The 21674-nt window shown below is 44.0% G+C and overlaps 1 protein-coding gene and 1 long non-coding RNA gene across 2 annotated transcripts in view; both read right to left on the reverse strand.

The window, feature by feature from the left end:
* Nucleotides 1–1129: 1129 nt before the first annotated feature.
* The window catches only part of LOC139592969 (uncharacterized), a 35372-nt gene continuing 14827 nt past the window's right edge, over nt 1130–21674 (reverse strand). Inside the window, exons 2-3 of the long non-coding RNA XR_011680154.1 lie at nt 3253–3373; nt 1130–2411 (exon numbers count right to left, since the gene is read on the reverse strand). This is a non-coding gene — a long non-coding RNA (uncharacterized lncRNA). The remainder of the gene's footprint in view (nt 2412–3252; nt 3374–21674) is intronic.
* Nucleotides 8911–20623, reverse strand: LOC139592967 (OX-2 membrane glycoprotein-like). The gene is made up of 5 exons (XM_071433435.1): nt 20540–20623; nt 18715–19050; nt 12829–13140; nt 12144–12289; nt 8911–11246 (listed from the first exon to the last, which is right to left on the reverse strand). The coding sequence occupies exons 1-5, from the start codon at nt 20589–20591 to the stop codon at nt 11142–11144; spliced, it is 951 nt and encodes a 316-aa protein (XP_071289536.1). The 5' UTR covers nt 20592–20623; the 3' UTR covers nt 8911–11141.

A 21674-nucleotide genomic window follows, 5' to 3' on the forward strand; every position in this document is an offset into this window, starting at 1 on the left:
ATTCATGAAGGGTTTAGTCCTGTGGCACAAACTTGTAGGGAAGACCCAGAGAAAGTTGTGAAGCTATGTGATGATTGGATATGTTATTCCTAGGGATCTGAGTAAGTTGTTAGAAACAGCATGGAACATGTACAATAATTAGGAGCGAAAGCTGTGTTAGCAGAACAAAGCCCAGTTGCGGGGTGGGGGGGGGCTGGGGGGGGGGAGATGGTGGCATCATGGGAGAGAGGCAGAGAAGGAATTAAAGGCATAGTTGTACAGAGGTCTCTGTGCTATTTTGTTAAGAGGAGGGCCATGGGAAATGGAAATATCTGTGGGGAAAGGGACAAACACGAGACAGCCACAGCTGTCTCCATCTCAGTCTGGCCTGCAGCGAGCCTTGCCTGCCTGGCCACCCCTAGCCAGCCACTGTGGGCAGAAGGGCGGGGTGGCAATGGCAGCTTCCCTTTCCCAGCACCCCACATGAGGAAAGGCGTTAAATAGCGCCAGTGCCATGGCAACCGCCACTGGCTGCATGATGGTGGCGGGGCTGCATGGCCAGCGGTGAAAACATGGTGAGTGACTCCCTGACATGGAACCTAGATGAAATTGACCTCTCGGCACTGCAGGATCGTGTAGGAATCTTTGAATTGGTGGAACTTATTGGCAAGGGTGCCTATTGGCAGCAGTGTTTCTTCCAGTCAGAGAAGAGGAGGAAGTGAGGACATGTGAGAGAAAACAACATGGCAGCACTAAGGTCAATGGAAAAAGATGGGGAGGAGGTGCTCCAAATGTCAGAGCCGAGATTCTTCTGCAGGATGTGGCAAGGGCTATGGTGAAACAAACTGTCCCCCTGAAGCCCATGAAGTCCACAGGAGATGCAGAGATCCACTCACAGCCCATGGGAGGAGTGCTCACGCTGGAGCGGTTGGATGCCAGAGGAAGCTGTGGTCCAGTGGGAACCTGAATGGAGAGAGAGAGCCCTTGTTTCCAGAGATAGAGGGCTCTTGTTGCCAAACTAGAGCAGCCTATCCTTAGAGTACTGCACCCTGTGGGTGAGTGATTCACACCACAGCAGTTTTGGGAGGACTGTCCGGTGAAAAACAATCACTTGTTTTTAAAATTTTAAAAGTTTAATAGTAATAAAATGGTTATAAAAATAGTAATATAATTAGAGTAATAAAAATTTGGACAATTAGGACTTAGGACAATACAAGACAATAAAAACAGTTACGAACAGTCTGGGTACCTCTTTCTGGGCAAAATAAAACCGCAAAAAGACACACATTAACAGAGGATTAACCCTTAAAAGCAATTGCCTGTTGCATATTCATACATCTCATACATGATGCATAAATTCCATTCAAACAAAGGATTCTGTCTGGTCAGTGTCAGCTTCTTCCTCTGAATCCTAACGGCATCTTCAGGGCTGAGCGAGGCAGGAAGAACTCGATAAGAGGGCAATAAATTCTTTTTCTCTGAAAGATTTAGGTGTTCTGTGGCTGCTATCTTGGTGTGAGTATGTGAGTACTCTCTTAAAAAAAGTATCTTACATAGCATAGTTTCTATTTTAACACTATGTTAAAACCTGTGGGAACTCAGCACATCACTCCGGAAGTCCAGTTACCGAGAGAACCCTTGGGGGGCTCGGAAATCCTGGAATGTTGCCAGGAGCATCTGGTGGCTTGATTTTGATCCTTCTAAGGAGGTGACACGTGTTTGAGAACATGAGAGTCACTTGGGAGTGAAGGGTGCAAAAAAGATATAATTACAGGGTGAAATATGGATTTTAGGGTTTTTGGTACAGGGGGGTTATGCAGACAAGATGGAGGGATCAGGGCCTATCTTGTCCTTGTTTCTTCTTCTTGTCATCCATTTTCTGTGGTTCATGGTGAAGGTGCAGTTGCTAATATGGGTGAAAAGTACTGGGAAATAAAGGTAAATATGATATACATAGATTTTAGTATAAAAAGACATGATGGCCTCATGGGTGGTCAGAGTGCCCTTGGCTGCCTTGCAGGTCAGACCTCTGTTGGGCAGAAAGAAAATTCTGTAGATAAGAAACAATAAACAATCGGAAGATCGAAAAACTGAAGAGTCCAGACTCGTCCTTTGAAGAGCGGGCTGCCCAAGAACCACCCTACCTGTGTCCGGGCAGAGACAGACAGCCGAACCGGACAATAACCTAAAACTATATTTAACACACTACTTAAGAAAATTACAGCATTACTTTCTAACATAACACATATAATATTCATTTTAGTATTTGCGAAAAGCCAGTCATAAAATACACATTTTTCACAGTCCTGCCTGTGGGAAGGACTCACATTGCAGCATTTTTGGCCGGACTTCCGCTTGTGAGATTGCAATCATGATGGAGAAATTCCCAGAGAACCGTCTCCCATGGGAGAGATCCCATGACATAGATCTCCCTGAGCAAACAGAAAAAGAGCTTAGATGACAAACCAAAACTCCCATGACCCTGTTTCCCTGCGCTGTCAGTGGGAAAGAGGGAGGGGCTGGAGGGGAAAAAGGTAGGCTTTTACAAAGGCTTATATTACTTCTTATTATCCTCCTCTGACTCTGTTAATAATAAATTTACCTTATACTTCTTAACTTGAACCCATTTTCTCCCAGTCCTAATCTTGACTCATGAGGCCTTTGTTAATTTTTTTCCCTCACCTTTGCCCAACTGTAGGAGGAGAGGATAAGCCTGCCATTTGGCCAGTGTCAAACCACAACAGGTTCCCAGTTACAGCACAGGAGCACCACGAGCTTACACGGAAAACAGGGAACATACGGGAGGTCAGAGCAGAGTGTCCAGTGGGAGAGATTCCCCTTTGTGACCAATTACTTGTTTCGTCTCTGGATGCCAGCAGCCCTCCGAAGCACCTTTGAGTCTGCACCAGGAGGAGGGCAGGGCAGACCCTTGTGGGGAAACTTTTGTGTGAAGCTGCTCTTTACAGCACCTGAGCTCTGTAGGGCTTCCTGGCCTTGTCCAGAAGGGACATCTCAACTGTCCTCCTGGACATTTCCAGTGCCTCTTCCATGCCTTTGCACCTAAATAACTTTGACTAACTTTTCTGCTGCACCCTCCAGGGCAGCGGTGCAAAACATTAAGCAGTTTTTCCTGATCATTGCTAGAGGGACACATGGGACACACCTTGTGTCATCCACCCAGTGTGGCTGTCCCATGCAGCAAAAACACAACAGGACAGACACCCCTAATGGAGGATGTGAATAATCACTAGAAGCCTTGGGTGTTTGTGTTACCTCCTTTTGGTAAGGAATGTGTTGGTCTTTTGGTGTGTGCAGGCTCAGAGAGGCTCTCTCACTTAGGTGTTGCTGTAAGCCTGTCTTTCCAGGAGTTCTGGGTGTACTGTGTGTCTTCTGCCTGGGAAAAAAAAACACACCGTCAGTTAGTCACAGGATGCTTAATATACCCCTTGTCATTTAGAGTGAATTGTGCTATTTTAAAGATGCTGTTACTAGCTGGGTAGGTTTCCAGAAGAGATATATAAAAATACCAAGAAGAAAGAGAAAGACAAAGTGCAAGGTGAACAGAGGCAAGGCACTTCATTTGCAAGAAAAGGGAAACTATTCTTACTTGTTCCTTCTGCAGTTATTTAGTCTCATGACACAATATATCAAGACCGGTAAGAACAACGCAGCTGTTAATATCAATGTGATGATGACTGCTCTTCTGAACATCTACAAAAAGAAATCAGTAAGTTCACACAGAACATGAAGTGATGCCAGTATGTTTCTGCTGTCCTCTTCCAGGATCTGGGACCAAGACTGCAGCATTCAGAATTTTGTGCTCATTTATTCTTTGAAGGAGAGAAAGGAACAGTGTAGCAATATAACTGTACCAAAGATGAAAGATTATTTAATGATTTTAAATAAATATTGATAATGTCTCACGCTTCTCTGGTATCATGTTGTGTCAAAACGCAGAACTTTTGACCTATTTGTATTTCTTTTTCTGAAAGATGGTTTATCACAAGAGAGGTGTCCCAATCTTCCTGACACATATCCTCCAGCAAGATATTCTATGTGAAATGTTTTTCCCCAGCATTTGTCTGCTAGGAGCCTGCTGTTTGGTATCCCCCAGATGTGTGTACTGCCGCTCTACATAAATTGTTCTGTAGAAGTGTAGACATACTGTGTATACACAAATGTAGATATTTATTCCATATATATATATGTACACATATTCCATCTATATATCCCCCCCCCACACACACAAAGGCACCACAGGGAAGAATCTTTTGGAAGGCTTCAAATCCTGAAATCTTCATCTAGCATGAGATCTGACCTCGCAGAATGTTGTCTAGCATGACCTGTGTAAGTACAAGCTGCCCTCTCACAATTGCACATCCTTCCCTAAGAGCTCCTCACATGTTACACATCTCCACACAACTGCAGCCCACCCTCCCTTCCTTTTTCCAGGTGGGGTGCCTTTATTTTTCTTCCTTGTGGGTGGTCAAGGAGGCAGAACAAGGCATGCATGGAGGTGGCTGGCAGAGAAGGTAAGTCTGCTCACCACTGTTACTGTTCTGTTGATGTTCTGGATGTGGTGTATTTGAGGCCTCTCCTCCAGGGCTGTCATCCAGCCATGTGATGCTGGGGGCAGGCTTTCCTGTTGCTGAGCACACTGCTGTGAGGAGACCGTCAATGGGCAGGAGGGAACAAAATTCCACTCTGAGCTCAGAGATTGTTGGGAAAAAAAAGAGAAGATACTTTTTATAGTCTGTGGTGAGTTTACAGTCAAAGCTGGGTGGGTTTCTCTCTCTGTACAAGGCCTTCACGTCCCCTGAGGAAAGTGTTGCCTAGAAAATAGAAAGGATCTTCCAAAAAAAGTTAAAGCGAATATAAAAGCAAATCTTTATTTGAAAGCTTTCAGGTACACAATATGGTGAAAACCACACATGGTACAGTGATTCTACAATTTTTATAAGGTCAATTGATTAATATTCCTGTCATATACTGTCCAATCAAAAGGATGGTTAGGTAAAAATTCTCGTGTGGCAATCTGGACACTATCCACCAAGGAGATGCTGCTGCATTGAAAATCTCCGTGTGGTGGATAGTGTGGTGATGTACCTTCTGAGTATGTCAGACCAAACTGAGTGCCAGAAAGAGAGGTGTTAGTGGAAAACTTACTTTGGATGTTGAGGCATATCTCTTTGCTGAGGGAGCCATGATGGAACACATTGAAAATGCATCTGTAATAAGTCATCCTCAAGTGTGAGATTTTGGAGGGTGATAGCTGTGGCCTTTGGGGTTGCTCTAGTGAAAGACACCTTCTTCTGAAATGACCCTATCAGCCTCAGCCCGTGTATTGGGCTGTAGGTGGCCATGTTCTGGAAGGAAGTCCCATTTCTCTTCTGCCAAGTAACTTGCAAAACATCCATTGAGAGCAAGAAGTTGCAATAGAAATTTGCCTCTCCCCCAAGGAGATGATGATATCAGATTGGATGGGTTCCTTCAAAACTAGGAACAAAGCAAACCCCCAAATCAGGGCAGGAGGAAAAGCAATTGACTCAGGGAAGGCCATAGTGTCTTGAAACATCTAGTCACATTGTTCTCATCTTGTGGAGCACTGGAATAAGGAACTTTGCCATGGGGTCATGGGGCACACCAGCTGACCTCAGACACCCTGTTGTCACAGGTGTGTCACATCATTATCCTCTGCTGTACAATTCCATGGAGAAGAGGAAGGCAGCATGGGAACAGAGGGCAGGCAGGCTCTTTAGCAAGCACAGCAACCACCCAGCAAAAACAGCTCTCACTCCTGAGAGCACCCCTGCTTCCCTCTTGCCAGCACCTGCTGGGCTGTGGGGAGGCAGAGCAGCCTAGGGCTCTCTGCAGCCAGGAGGCAGCACAAAGGGCTGCAGAGGGATATGCCCTGCTCCAGCCTCTCCCCATAGAAGTGTGCATTACCTGGACATGTACACTGGAAATGCAAACCTGCTCCATCCGCTGTGCTGAGGAGTTCAGCAAGACAACAAAGAAAGGGAATATACAGATAGATCATATGGCTTGCGAGCAAAGTGCCCTGTACTCTCTGTGACCGAGCCTTACCCAATTTGGCTGCTGCTGACACATGCCCAGCTCACTAGCTACTCTTCCAGTCACCAAGTTGTATATTTCAGTGAACATAATATCTGCGTCTCTCAGCTTGCTAGGAAAGATGGTGGTGCTCCAGAGTTAAGCTGGGGTGAAGAAAGGGTGCTCCACTCACCCATTGCTGGTTCCACTCGCTGGCAGCCTCCACAGAGCAGCAGGTGGCAGATTTCAGCCCAGAAGAGCAGGGGGAAGATTACTGTGGGGCAAAGCAATTGCCCAGGAAAGCTCATCCCTTTCCTCACTTCCCTCAGAGGGCAGCTGGGATGCCTAAGGGGACTACAAAAGATTTTGTTTTCTTTTTTCAGAGTGCTCTTCAGTGGCCAGTCAGCAGCACCATTGTCAATCATTGATCTACACTGGTTGCCAGAGGTGAAACAGAAGGGGCCACTTTGTTATTTCTTTGATTTTCTTTCTCTCCATCAGCAAAGCCTGGTGACATCCCTTGTTCATCCCATCCCACTAGTCTCTGTACAAGCTATTGAAAGTATTTGCAACTCTCAAGGTGTGAATTTGCAATCTTCTTGGTATGTATGGGAGTTGTCTAATGGAGAGGGAAGAAACAAGGGGACGCAGGCCCTGACAGACCCTGCTCCCTTTCTCTTTGGCAGGAAAGGGATGGTGGGCAGGGAAGTATTGCCTGTGGATCACTGCCTCTGAGGCTTACCAGGCACCATGCTGGGTGACAACGCTGGGGTCCTCTTTCCTGCCTTGGATCTGACACAAAGGAGTCACAAACAAGAGTAGATGATTCTCCATCAGGAGAGCAGTGTGGAGATACCAGCAGGTGTCAGTGCTTTGCCACAACTCACAAGCAATCTCCTTTATGAAAATAGCTACATTCCTGTAAACAAGGAAGGCTCAAGGCAAATTGATTTATTTAAACTGAAATGTAAGCCTGGGTTTAGGATGAGACCCAGGTGTTTAGGATGAGACCCAGGCCTTCTGTAATTTACCTAAAGGATAATATCAAATAGAATATTCTGATTGGGGAAAAAAAAATTGGGGTTTTTTGCCTTGTTTTTTTACTAAGAAGTGTAGGTTTGTTTTTTTTTCCTGCAAGGCTTTCATCCTAGCCTCTCATGTACAATTTCACGTGCTCTTTTACTAGACAAAGCTGCCTTTTCCTTAGGGTGTTTAAGGGCCACAGCTTCTGACATGTTAGGGAATTTAAAACTCTGTATTGTATAGGGGTCCTAGACTGAGGATCCTCTCAGGCTTCCCAGAAATTTCAGGTAGCTGTTCTCAAAGTTGAGCAGACTACAACAGAGCCCATCCACAAAGAGCTGGACTAGTATTCAGTGCTCCTTTCACCATAGCTTTATATGTCCAAAGATGAAGGCAGCAGAGCTATGAGAAGGCCATTTGTATGGCTTCCAAAAACATGAGCAATTTCTGGTGTACTGAGAGTGAAAACAAAAATACATTTGATTTGTATCTATCTGCCTGGCTTGATAGTCTCATTTATAAAAGAGAAAAATGCAATCAATTAGTGCAATTATCTTGTTTCAGCTGATTTCCAGGGGCTCAGTGCTGAAAACTGAATGAAAAACAATGGGTTATATTTTCTTCCAGGTCTGATTTAATAAGAAAATTTACTGGTGTGGTATTTAGATGAATCACTCCCCCAGGCTCACACAACAGAGAATTGATGAGTGATGCTTTCAAAGGTCTATAACCAAAACAAAGTTTCTTTTCACTGAACAAACTTAGTCCCATACCTTTGCCAGCACTGGTTTCAGAAGAAGAATATTCTTCCTATTTCAGCCAGTGCCTGTAAAATATCTAAGACAAACATTTCAGCTATTTTTCAAAGTCACATCTTCAGCCAGAGCTGTTGGGGCAAATTTACTTGCATCTTACTGCTCTCTTAGAACCAGGAACCCAGTGTCTAGGCAGAGAAAAATACGAACACAATATACCTCTGAAATAGCCTGGCATACCAAAACAGAAGAATGAACATTTTATGCAGCCTGAAGAACTTTTATTTATCTATCTCAACTGTTTAAAAGGATGCTTAGATGAGTTAAAATCTTAACCCAAATTGCCTAATGTCATGGTCAAAGGATTCCAAAGCTGAGAGATGCAGGCTACATTTGCTTTATAAAGAGAGACACATAACCTAGAACCAGTTTTATCTAAGTGAGAGGCAAGCAGGAAGGTGGCATTCCCTCTTGCCCTTTTTCCACCAGTTAGGAGAAATTATATCCTGCATCAACACTACTTGTCCTGAGGCTGGACAAAATGCAGTAGCACATAGTGGTCACAGGTTAGTTGGGTGAGACTAACAACTGCCCAGCCTCAAAACAGCCAAAAATCCTGGGCTTTTTTGTTTGTTTCTTTTTTATTTTTATGTTTTTGTGGTGGTGGTGGTAGTATTAGCTCAGAACATTCCTGTAGAATTTATTTTAAAAATGTGGTCTGCTTCCATTTACTTGCAAAATTAATCTGCTTCATATCACTTGTATTGGAGCAGAAAAATAAAGCAATCCATTTCACCTAAATTTGCTTTCATCCTACCAGTTTTATTTCTACTTCTTATTTCAAGCTCCACACCAATTTCACCTACTGCCTCCACCTACAGCCATGCAGGGCCACAGCAAGCAAAAGGTCTTGGGCATCAAACCCACCCATTTATTAACACAAATACTAGGTATCTGTATAAACTGATTTGAAATATAACCTCCAAGGAATTCTTACAAATTGTTAACAGAAGTAACAGGACAGACAAACACAAACTAATTACAAAGAAATCTCATAACAGCAGTTAGGATGTTCATCATTCATAGCCAAAACTTCTGATTCCATCAATCATACTTTTGTTTATTCCACAAAAGATGGTTTGTATCTATTTGATATTCTTTTTTTTGCCCCATAGCTATCAGCCACCAAATTATCCATAGTCTGTGTTCTTGCATTCATTTCACTGCTACATGAAACCAAACACCATAGCAGTAGCACATGGCATTTTATGGTACTGCATCTTAGTAGGTGGTTTTGTAGAGCATGAAGGTAAGTACACCTATTGATTTTAAGTGTTTCGGTGACTGGATATCATGTTCTCATTCTAATACCATGAATGAAAAATAAATCTTGTATAGAAATTTACTTGTAAGCCATTGCTACCCTCACCCAGCTGCTGGACCTATCATTCTCATAATCAAAAAATTCTAAAAGCTCATGGAATTTCTACATTCAGCTAAAATGAAAAGAAACTACAAACTCACACGTAAACAGATACTTTCATGGCTCCAAGTCCTGCTTTCCCACACTCCAGGAGATCAGCTTGTATAAAACAATAATTGATAATCACTGCCATTTTCCTGGGTTTGAATAGATTTCTCACTGGGATCATCTCTTTCTCTCTTTCCTCAGGAAATCCTTTTCTTTACCCATATCTAAACTTCCTGTTTCTGCGAGATATTTTTTTTAATTAAAAAAAACCCAACAAAACAAACAACAAAACCTTAGTCTAAACTCTAGCAGAAACCTCATGTTAAAACTCAAGCTGCTCTAAATTGCAAGTGCAGACTGTACAGAATGGCAAGGGCTGAGGCCATACAGCCTACTTAAGAAGGATGCCAGGGGCTTTCTACCCCATTCCAGCCCTCCACAAACCCGGGGAAACCCTTCTCTCCTGGCCTCTTCCCTCATCAAAGAAGAAACGAAGCAGCAATGGTGGAAAAGTTTGGACAAACCATTACTTCCTCCTTTGACAATTAGGGGGCTGTGGAGAAAAAAACCCAATTGTAACAGCTGCAGCCAGTTCCTCTTTCCCCTCACTCACCAACTGTGCTATTTCTAGGTATTAGGGGGGTTTAAAAGAAGTATTTTATAGCAAATACCATGTTTATTCATTCTCAGCTCACTTGCTTTCATTTTAGTTGACTTGGGTTTTTGACTACAGCTTAGTGATTCATGTGGGATGCCCATTTGAAATACATGGATGAGGAAAAAACAGATTACACACGTTTGTTCCGGGAAGCCAGAAGGAGAGGAAGCAGCCTGCACTGGTGGCTTCCCACAAGACCAGCATGAGCCAGGTGGGCTCATTTCTCCTTCCCTAAGTCAACAAGACTTCATGAGCATATGATGCAATTCAGGGAATTACAGGAGATTACAGCTCAGATCTAATCCACTGCTTAGAAGCAAAGCATGGTCAGAATTGGGAACACTCCTTACCCTGCACTGGTACTTATCTGCCCACATGGAAATAAATAAAGCACCCACCTCCTCAGCCCTATCAGCCTCTTGCTTCCCACTGCACTCACCTGCCACTACACTAGGACACAAACAAAATGCACTAGACAACCTACTAACCCTGTAACTGCCCTTTTATTGCCCTACTTCCTCCTGCAGGTGGGTGGGATGTCAGGAAACACAAGGCAGCTGTGATAGATCAGGTACATAAAGAAGGGGGCTCTGAAAAGCCCTGAGAAAGAGGGAAGAAGGAAACATCTATGTGCCTTTTACCTTGCTTTCTAGGAGAGGTTACTGGAAATTGGACTTGGCACTTCATGACTCTTGGCACTTGGGTTATAAATTCAGGCTGGCTGTAGTCTTGGCCTGATCTCTTGTGCCCTTTAGGGAACAAATTCAACACCTGAAGTTCAGAGCAGTGTGCTGGGCTGTTCTGCAGATTTTCTGCAGCCCAGCTCCTGGTAAGGGGCTACTTTGGTCCATCAGCAACACTTTCCAAGCCAGCAGCCTTACAAAATGTTGCCTTATTTCAGACAATCCCCCTTCCACTTTTGAGTTTGCAATGTTAAAATATCAAAGAGTAATAAACAATGTTAAAACCCCCAAAAATACATGAGTTCCATTAAATGCATCCACAAAGCCAGCCTGAGTTTCAAATAAATACTTTTTTTTTCTTATGAAACAGAATATTATAGTATAATAAAATAAATAAATATATATTATAAATTGCCCCTTTTTATATTTCTCTTGGAGAAAGTCACAGGAGGTTTCCTTGGAAGCTTGAGGTTCCATTTTAAGAGTTTATCTCTTACATGTGTAGGTGGGGCAGCTTCTCAGGTGTTCAGTGGTGCACCAAGGCTGTGGGACATTGCAGGAGCCCACTTGCTTGCAGCTCTGTACTGCCTGCACTTCTTGGCCTTGGTGCAGGCAGGAAGTACCTGATGAAAGAGAAGTTGTTGTGTTTATTTCTTCAAAATATATGGATATTTTAAGTGTGAGGGTAAAGATCCTGGATATTTGTATTGCCAATGAGTCCTTGCATCTCTTTGTGAGGGGAGACTAAAGTTCTCCCCTTGCAGTCCCATCAGCAGTCTTCAGCTTGGACCTAGAGGTATAACACCTAAGACATGTGTTGCATTTCCTCCACTGCCTTTTTTTTTCCAAAATGCTCACCAGAATCAAGGGTGCACATGCTAGGCATGTACTGCAAGGAGGATGAGGAGACTTCACGAAACTGGACTATGATTTTCTGAAACGATTGCACTTCACCTCAGTTTATCCCCACCTCAAGCTTGTATCCTGCACCCCCTGCATTAGGATAGCCTTGGTGTACAATTAGCAGTGCCTCAGCCCATGCCCCAGCGTGGCACCCTGGGCTTCCCTCACAGAGGCATGGTTTTCCTCTAGGACCACATTTTGTTTGAGGCCCATCCTCAAAGTTGCTGCCTTCGTGAGCTGCGTTGGTTGTGCTGAGGGAGGTTATTTTATGAGCTGCAGAAGACCCACACAAGGCCACTGCTTACACAACTATTTTGTGCATAAATATAATAGTAGAGTGATGCTCCCACTTCAGCGTGCCTTGTCATTGGCATAATGAATGTTTTCTAGCTGCCAGCACTCTTGAGCACCTGTAGGCTGGCTATACACAATCAGGTTTCGCCTTCCCAGCTGTCTGGCTGGGGGCTCATTCCTGTGTCCTTCTCCAGCCCAGTTTCAGCCTGGCTTGGGCAGTGTGCAGGCTGCCCTGGTGTGGCTGGGCAGAGCCAGGTCATGGTATTGAACCTCAAGACCTGCGGGGGTGAATTTTGCAGCACCCTGAGGAAAGGCAGACCTACCCAGCAGGGCCAGGTTGGGTTTCTCTCTGCATCACATAGGTGACTGAGGCAGTGGTAGAAGAGGCAGGTGAGAATGAGAAGGGAGGTCAGGGGGACCAGGACCCCCAGTGCAATGGCAATGGCCGGTGCCATGCTGCTGTCTGGACCTGTGGGGAAAGTAGCAGGTACTCAGTTTGTGCATGAAGTAAAAAAACAACCTGAAACCCATTTGAAGCATCCCTTGGCCATTCCCTGGGGTGAAATGAGATGGAGAAGAGCACTGGGAATGCATTCCAGTATGATCCACATAAGTGGCATTGCCAGCAGATCTGTGCTTGGTCTGATGTTAAGATCAGGCATGTAGAACCCAGCCCCTCTGAGCTACCCAATGCTGGCATGTCTTGGTTTGTCATGTTACGTGACAGGGAACCCTGTCACAAATAGTCCTTCACAGAGACAGGGAGGTTGGGGTACATCATGGTGGGTAAGAGGACCTGAGGAGCAGTAAGTAAGACATTATGTGCCATTGGCCATGGCATCTGGATGTTTCATGGCACCTCCTCCATCCCTCCCAAGCCCAGCCACAGCTGCTCTTCCAGGTGCCTTTCTCACCTTCCAACCCTCTGAGGAGTTTTCTGATTCTACCCCAGGAGGTGCTTCCCAATTTCTGCCCTACTCCAGAGCAGGAGCAGAGTTACATACTGACCCTGCTCCAGGCTGTCTGTAGGCAGGACCAGGGTCACATTTAGAGAAGGATGTTGGATCATGCAGGTGATGGGGTACTCCTGAAGGATTTTGGAGTGGGTATGGGTAAAATTGCTGATTACAGTCATGGTCTGGTTGCTGAACTTTATGTGGTACTCCCTTGGTTTCTGCTGCAGGCTGCTGGGGAGGTGCCAGGTTATTTTTGGAGCTGGTTTCCCTGTTGCTGAGCAGCTTATCCCCACCATTTTCTCAGAGTCCTCAGCTTTGTCTGGACTGGATATAAGTTTAATTTCCACTCTGGGGTCTGAGATGGCTGTAAAGAACAAAGTGACAAAGTCCATTAGTTTCTGCCTATGTTTGAGCAGAGAGGATCTGTATTTACAGTTATCTTGGAGGAAAAGCTTACTATCTAATCTTAGCTCCTCCTTCCCAAAGCCCCAGCAGTGACAGATGAATATGAAGGTGATCAGATAGTAGTCTGGAAGTGAAGAGCTGGACAACAGAAAGGGCAAAAGGGTAGAAGCATCTGTTTCAGTTCTGTTACTAGTAGCAGCCTCCCAACTGAGAAGTGGTGATTATGGCTGAGTTAAAAGCAGAAGGCAGTGAAACTGTGAAGTCATATGTCCTTTTCTCTCTGAAAGAGCTGAACTGCTTAAATGAGTTAGAATTATTTTCCTTTAAAATTACCTGCAGGATTAGCTTTACCACTGTTTAGCATTTTTGCTGTTGAGGTGCGTAGAGTTGCAAATGAAAGGACTAAATGGATTGATTTATGCAAGACAGTAATAGTGACAGTATGTGGTTACACAATGGGATTTCACCTGTGGAGGGTTTGTGCTTGTATAACTTTGTTTCCTCTTGTAAATGGGTTTTGGGTGCGTAATAGTATCCCTCAAAACTATCATGAAAGATCACTTCTTTGAACACTCACTACAGAGATTTGTGGATGCTGTCACATTTAATTTTAGTCTGGAAGAAGGAGGAACTACAGGCATCATTCATGCTTAATCACTCACATTAAGCCTACTTGTTGATTCCTATTTATACAAATAGGAATGTTTTTGCAAATGTACTTGCAAGAAATAGATAAAAGGGAGAAGTTCTGGAAGTTGGTTTCAACCTGGATAGAACTCCAGATGAGATCTGAGCACATAAGCCATGTCCCATGTGAAAAATCACCTATTTATCCCTTGGCATAAAATCATGCCATAATTTAGGTCAGAAGAGACTTCAGGAGAATGTCTAGTTCAAGCCTCTGCTCAGTTTGATAAGGTCAGTTTGCACAGGCACAATATCTCTAAAGGTGTGTAATTTGGGAGTGCAATCCATGGGTTTCTGCATGGCAGCTCACTAGCCTGCCTTCTCCTTCAGTGCATGTGCTGAGGAAATAGGGGTCTAAATCACACTCTTCTTCTAGGTCTCTGTTTCTGAGAATATTGCTTTTTTTAAGCATTTAAGTTCAATGGCAATTCTAGTTTCAATCAAGTCTGAATTACCATGAATACCCTCTGTTTAAAAAACTATCTGCTGTTGTAATTAGGAGAACTCCATGTGTATATTACTACTTACATAAGAAAAATAACAGTGGTAAGTGCAATATTTATAGTAAAATTAATTTTTATCCCAACACTAGAACATACCTCTATCATTTAGCAATTCTGCTTTTAAATGAACAAACAAAAGTTCTTTTCGTTCTTCTTAGGAAAAACAACGATTTTTCCTTTTGTGAGGTAAACAAAGATTTGCCTGTGAGGTGTAGCAGACACTGCAAAAAGGGGAAAAAGAGCACGCCAGGTGTGTAATGGCACCTATAACCTCCTGGTACAATTCCAGATGCACCTCAAAAGGTTGTCTGTCTCTTCCAAGCCATAACTGCCAGAGGGTAGAAGCAAGACTTTGTATACCGACAATTTTGTTGCTTTTTGTTTGTTGTTTGATTTTTTTTACAAGCCTGACCTTATTTACTTACTATGGCTGTGTGAGCATAGAAAAAATAAATTTGTATTTCTCACTTTTTGCATCAACCATAGGCAAAAACTCAACACCCACAGAGCTGCTGAAACCTCTGACAAAAACAAGGAAATTGTTTAGGGGGATTTCAGTTGGAACATCTCAAAATCTCCCAGATATGAAAAGACTAGTGTCACAAACAATTTAGGTTTTGATTAATAAATGATCTCTGAACTTCTTTCACTCACGGGATGCATAAAATTAACACATCCACCCACAGCTTCATATTAACTTCAAATATTAGGTTTCAAAATTCACAAGCAATCACAGGGAGAAGTCACAGATGTTGCCACAGAGGATGAGAATAACTTCTCTGTGTCTTGCCAGAAACACAAGCACTCCACACCTGCTCTTCTTCTGACTAAGCAGTTCTCTCTCTTCTCACAATGGACCCCAATGAATGAACCTGTAGGGCTGAGCTTCTCTCTAGCAAATGTCTGTAATAGATGCACTGTCAAAACTTGTAAGTGCTTGCTTTTGCAGGAAAGTCCTGCTGTGCTGTTTGCTAGTATGTGCTGGCTGTTCATGTTTGATGCATACACTTAACTGCTTCTTTTGCCTTTCATCAAAATATTTGTTTCCAGTGAAAAAGTCTTCACCTGAGATGTTGTGTGCCAGTACTTGCTTTAGTCTCTCTTGCAGATCAGTATTGCAGATGTTCCCAAATCTGAGCTCTGTCAGCATTCCCAAATATTTGAAAATGGCTTTCTGTAATTAGAGGGAATTAGGCACTGCTAAGCCTTTAAAAATAAAAAGCATATAATGACCTGATTCATTATATGCTTTTTATGTTTAAAGGCTTAGCAGTGGTGTTACAGAGAATGATAACAGATTGTAGGAATCACAATATGCCTCATGATAACAGAAAGCTTTTTCAAACCATATGGGTGTTCACCAGAAGTACTGTGCCTTGGTTTCCCTGTCTCAGAAATTGCGATGGCATTTTTCCAACTGGGCTCAAGGCTTCCAGACAAATGTTGCCATCTACAGTGAAGATAGGCGGTCTCCAAAGTCAGTGCAGCAAATGTCCAGGGAATTTTGTGACTCAGCAAGTCTTGCCTATCCTCATGTGGCACATCCCCCTCTCTCCAATTTCCCCCTCTCATACCCCCATCTCGCTCAATCCTCATTCTGGATTTCATTCTCATTCTCTTTGACAATGAAGTTTGGCAAATATTTCCAAAGTAAAATGAAGGGGGAATGCAGCAGACTGCTCAAAAGAGACCCACTAAGCTTGCTTGAAACTATTCTGTTCTGAAATGGATTTTGCTACAGGGTAGGACATTTCTGCTTCTTCCTGAGTTTGCTCTTTTCAGCCAGGCAGGTCTGACATCCCTCCAGTCATACCTGTTTCTGTTTTTACAGTGTTGTATCCAGTTCTTATGTGGTTTCACTTCCCCTCATTGTGCCCATCCCGTCCTGTCCCAGAACAGCTGTGCTAGGTAAGGCTTCAGTAATCAGACAATTACCAGCTTGTAAAATCCCTGGTAGTCCCCTCTTGAGGGCAAAGACATGGCAGTGTTTAATTTTCAACTGGTGACTCTGATTTGCTCACCCTGCCCTGAACCTCTGAGCCTTGGGAGATTCCTGCTGGCTTCACTTTCCCTCATGGGGCAAGCTCTGGGCTTGTTCAGACAAGTTGTTCCCATCATTAGGAGTAGGGGAGTAACGAGCAAGATTATGGCTTTTAAGTAGCATCGTATAAATTAGCTTAAATGAGATAATCATATATGAACTAAAACCTGCTGTCAAAGTGCCAAATGTTTAGTTTGTTCATGGTGACCCTCCAGGGCTGGTTTGATACAGCACATTACAGGAAGGCTATTATGACCTTGGTGAGGCAGCCTCTGGCAGTCACCTATGAGCCTATGAGAGAAGTAAAATCCTTCTCAGTTGATGCGTTTTTCATCTGAGGCAGGAGAAAAACATCCCTTTTCTTTTTTTTTTTTAGAATTAGTGCTCTGGTGAAGGAAGAACCATAGCCAAAAGGTTGGTGAGTTTGGGAGGGAATTCCCCCACTTGGATAGAAGAAAAAAAAACCCAAAACCCAAACCCAAAAGAAATCTAAGTGTTTATATGATTAAAAAGAATGGGATCCCTCTATGTATCAGGCACCCACCATGCAAGGCCTCCCTGGCATTCAGCAGCCTAAGATAAGAAATGCCTAGTCATGATGACTGGACCTAAGAAACCCCTCTTCTGCCTTTGGACTCTAGTTATCTCTCTTTAAGACTATAGGTCATGTTCACCTTGGCCCTTATCACTGGACAATTTCCAAAACTCCTAAACCCTATATAAACACCCTCATCTGCCCAGCTCAGCAGAAGAGCCGTCACTGAGACCCTTTGCAGAAGCTGCCAATAAAGACATCTCTGTGGAACCTCACACAGTGCTTCTCCTCTCTTTCCCTGCATCTGCCAAAGGCACTTAGCAAGCAAAAGAGCTGAAAATCATTAATGAGCTGAGAATCTCTAAAGAGCTGACCTCATTTAAGAGCTGAGCTTGCTAAGATTGCCTGCAGCCCTGGAGCCTGCTTGAGGGGCCCAGACAGGTTGTACTTAACTAGACTTCTCTGTTTGGGACACCCATGGCAGCCATTTTTGGGGACACCCCGAAAACCCCACAGCTACCTCATACCTCTGCAAGGCACTTCCATGTTTTTCCTGTAATGTATAATCAGTGCTTACCCTCTGAATTACTCAGAACTGGCTTTCTTAAGGAACTTTCCTCTTCATATATGAAATACCGCATGAATTTCTCCTCATTTCTCTTTTCTGCCCTATTTTTCCCAAAAGAGGGGGAAAAGAACTTTTGTTCCAGACTTGGTTTTCCTTTGTATTTTTCACCACCACCTCCTTTCCCCTCTAGGTTAGGAGCTTCCTTTCTCCACACAGAGGACTCCAGAGACATGTGTGCGGACATATGTGTCCATGTATTTGTCAGCAGAAGGTACTAGGGGGGTCATATCACCAGTGACAGGGCACAGACACTGATACTCTTCAGATGGGATATGATCTTTGGCCAGTTTCCCCACAGCAGTCTCATCTCTGAGAAAGCTAGGAGTCAACTGTGTGTCCTCAGAGCATGTTTAATGTCTCAGCTCTCTCAGCTGGACAAAACCCAGCAGCTTTCCTCAAAAGATAAGCAGCTTGTTACTCTTAGTTCTTTTGAGTTCATCTATTAGTCTTTATTTCAGGTTGCACTTGCAAGTTGATGATTTCATATGGAGGTGACAAATATTGCCATCTTGACTCATGATTTGTTTCAACTCTCTTCTTTAAGCTAGTTGATGCTGACCTGCTCAAGATATTAATGTGTCAAATCCCATGAGCTGTAAAGTATTTCAGCCTTTCAGCCTTCCCTTTTTTTTTTTTTTTTTTTTTTTTTTAATATCCTGTTCCTGACCGCAGCCCAACTGCTGTTATTTTTACTCTAGCTTCAAAATGAGCTTCCAGCTATTCCGGTCATGCATGTGCCTCTTTGCATTTTGAATACTTTGCAATTTTTTTATAACCAAATGCAGAGCAAAATTTGTCTGATTTCCAGGATTAAGGGGTAAGAGCAGCAGTGAAAGGAAGCAGAGGAGCACGGGGTACATGGCTGTGGCCAGGCAGCTGTCAGCACAGCACATGGCCAGGGAACTTAGAGGAAGTCATGAGTTACATGTCAGTTTTGAATCTTGCTGTTGCTGGCTTGAAAGGGAAGAAAATTAAAGAACTGTTGAATGCTGGTTTACCATCGGAGGTAAAACCAGAGAGGGAGAGAGGCAGGGAGAACCATTTTTCCCGCATCAATGTAGCAATGTTAGGCAAGGTTTTTCACAGGAAAAATGACTTGGTCCTCAGATGAGCACCTGTACACAATTACAGTGCCTTACCATAAATCTTGAGACACATCTTGCCAGTGACCGCCCCCGAGGGAAATGTGTTGAAGATGCATTTGTAGCATCCTTCATCTTGGAGGGTGACTCCATGAAGGGAGATGGCTGAGGCTTGTAACTCGCTGTGGGCAAAGCTCACATGGCTTACATAGGCCTTGGCTATTTTTTGGCCATTAATCGTACTGTAAGTTGCTATGTTGTCTTCAGCCCCATCCGTCTCTTTCTGCCATGTCACTTGTATCACATCTTCTTTCGTGACTGACCGGCATGAAAAAGTAACATTTCCTCCCGCCTGGACTGACTGGACCTTTCTGTTCATCACCTGCACAGAGGCTGGGGGAGAAGCAGGTGCTATACTCAGCATTTCTCACACTCTTCTGCAGCCCAACCCCACCAATGGCCCCTACAGCCCCTCACCCTCATTTCCAAGCAGAGCAGCTCTGGAGGATTTCTCTATCCCTCCATCTAAGGAAAAGTTGAAAATTAACTTGAAAGAACTACCCAGAGAGTTTCACTGGACCTGCCACCTCTCACACCAAGCATTTTGCCAGCCTGATATCTGTGCTGCAGAGAGCACCGAGAAAGGCAGTTCTGGTGTTGGGAGCCACTGATTTGTCTGCTAGGACTGCTATCCCATGGGCACCCACAAAGAGATTCCCTAAACTTTCAGCCATGCTGACAAACAGCTGTTGGCCCAATACCACCCTCTTAGCCCTCCTGTGGCATGGGGTGTAGCAAATCAGTAAAAATGCTAAAAATGATTATGTGTCTCACTATACATACATCATGTATTCACACTTGTCAGAAACTGGCAAGGATCAGAAAACTAGAAGAAAAAAGCAAGAAGGGTTCTCAGGAAGAACCTGAGGCAAACTATATCTGTCCTCTTATCTCAGCATTGAAGTTATGCTGCTGAGAAACAGCTGCAGAAGAGACCCTACTGATGGCCTGCAGAGAGAAAACTTGCACAGGATAAATGCCATGGTATGAAAAGTCTCCAGGGAAAAGAAGAAAACAATCAGTCTCCTCTTCCAATTCGTAGACATGCAAAAATTGTTAAGGGTATAGACAAAGTGAAGCTGACAGCTCAGGTCAACAGTTCTCATGGCATAATAGTTTTCAAAGTTTATTTGTGCATGTCAGCATGGGAAGGGAGATATCAGCAGTAACAGTTGCAGCACTGAAAACATAATTCAATTTACAAGAAAGGGAAATATCTTTGCAGAGAAGGTGAGGCTGTCTGCAGTGTCCAGAGGTACACTAGGCTAACCTACTCAAGAAGGTGCTCTGAGATTCTGGCTGTGACCATGGCCAGGCAGATTTCTATCAAAGACCAAGAAGCCAGTTGTCAAGCTGTGCCAGTCACTTTGCTTTCTAGATCTCAGCAGTACCATAGGCAGACTACAAACCATGATCATGGAAGCTAGTTTGAAACTAATTCAGCCTTTTCTACATGATTTTTAAATACAAACCCACTGTAATACATCCATGCTTTTGATGGCCTGAGCAGATACCTACAAACACACTCTGCCTGCTTTATAAGTTGCCCATTGCAATACCTTTATACATCTCTCTGGAATTTATTGTGCACTGGTGCTAAATTAAGAACTGGATGCTGTCAATGCAACCAGCAGTGACATGCCTGAGCCCAAGGTAAGTAGTACAGTACCACAAGTGCCCTGTAATCACTAGGTTTGCCCCAGGAGGGTGCAAAGTGGGGGACTGCAGCACCCAGCAGCACGGAAGGAGGCTGGCACAGCCACTGAGGTCCCTAACGCTGTTAGGAAAATTACACAGACACCCAGACAGATAAAGAAGTTACCTGGAACAGCAGTCCAGACACTGGAGAGGAGCAGGCAAGTGACCATCATCATCTTAGCTGTGTGCTCAGAGAGATGAACGAACGATCCACTGAGTGCCACTTCCCCTTTTTTAAATGCTTCACTTTTATTCTAGGGACATTCCCCACCAGACAACTACAGTAAATGGCACCTTGTGAAAACCTCCTGCCTCTATGACACAACTGAATTTTAGGGGACATGACAACAAATGTCAGAGCCAGAAACTCAGGTTTTCCCAGCTGTGCTGCTAAGCAGACAGGGGTACTAGGTTTTTCACAAGCACTTTGTCCATAAGGTTGGTTTTTCATAAGCACCTACCTGGCTCAGCACCCAGTGTCTGTGGGTTGCAAGAGGAAAGGCCACCCTGGCCTTGACCTGAGCTCCAGGAAAGGCCATGCTGCAATGAGTAGCACAAATGTAACACAGAGCACATATATAACTCAGAGTTAGGAGTCTGCACCCATCATGTAATTCAGTGATGAGGTGATGAAAGACCCAGGAGGTGCTGATGCTTCTGTAAAACAGCTCTTTCTCTAGGTTAAGGAGACCAAAGCAAGCCAAGAGGCGGACTCAGGGCCTAAGTCATGTGTTGTCTTATGGAAAGAGCAGAGCCTTGGTCTCACCTCTCCTCCATTGAGGTTGCCTCCGTTTCCACAGGTCCATGATCATTCCCCAGCCCTGTCCCTTGGAAAGACAGGGTTGCCTTCCATAAGCACACACTTCCTCCTCCACCATCACCTGAGATGACCATAAAAATAGGTCACACAACTTGTCTGAGTCATTGTTTTTGCGCCTTTTTGCTTTGTCATTGTTATGCCTGTGTTCCCTTTTCTGGTGTGCATTGCGATCACTGCTGAAACCAGCCAAGCCCTTTGCTCACAAGTGGCTCTCCTATGGCACAGTGGGCAGCCATAATATGAGACCTCATTTGCTAATCAGACTTCTACTGGTAAATTGTGTTTCACGTTTCTGATTTCTGATGAGGCGGCTTACATTTTTTGCAAATTCTTACTACTACAAATGACTATGATTGCAAATAAAATGTTTTCCCTCAGTTGAATGGCCACACAGATTAGCCTCAAATTATGCAAATCCGTTGCAAGCCAGCAGGCCCAA

The sequence above is a fragment of the Agelaius tricolor genome, unplaced genomic scaffold (assembly GCF_023055355.1).
Source record: "Agelaius tricolor isolate 1412-34295 unplaced genomic scaffold, bAgeTri1.0.p SCAF_9, whole genome shotgun sequence".
Lineage (NCBI taxonomy): Eukaryota > Metazoa > Chordata > Aves > Passeriformes > Icteridae > Agelaius > Agelaius tricolor.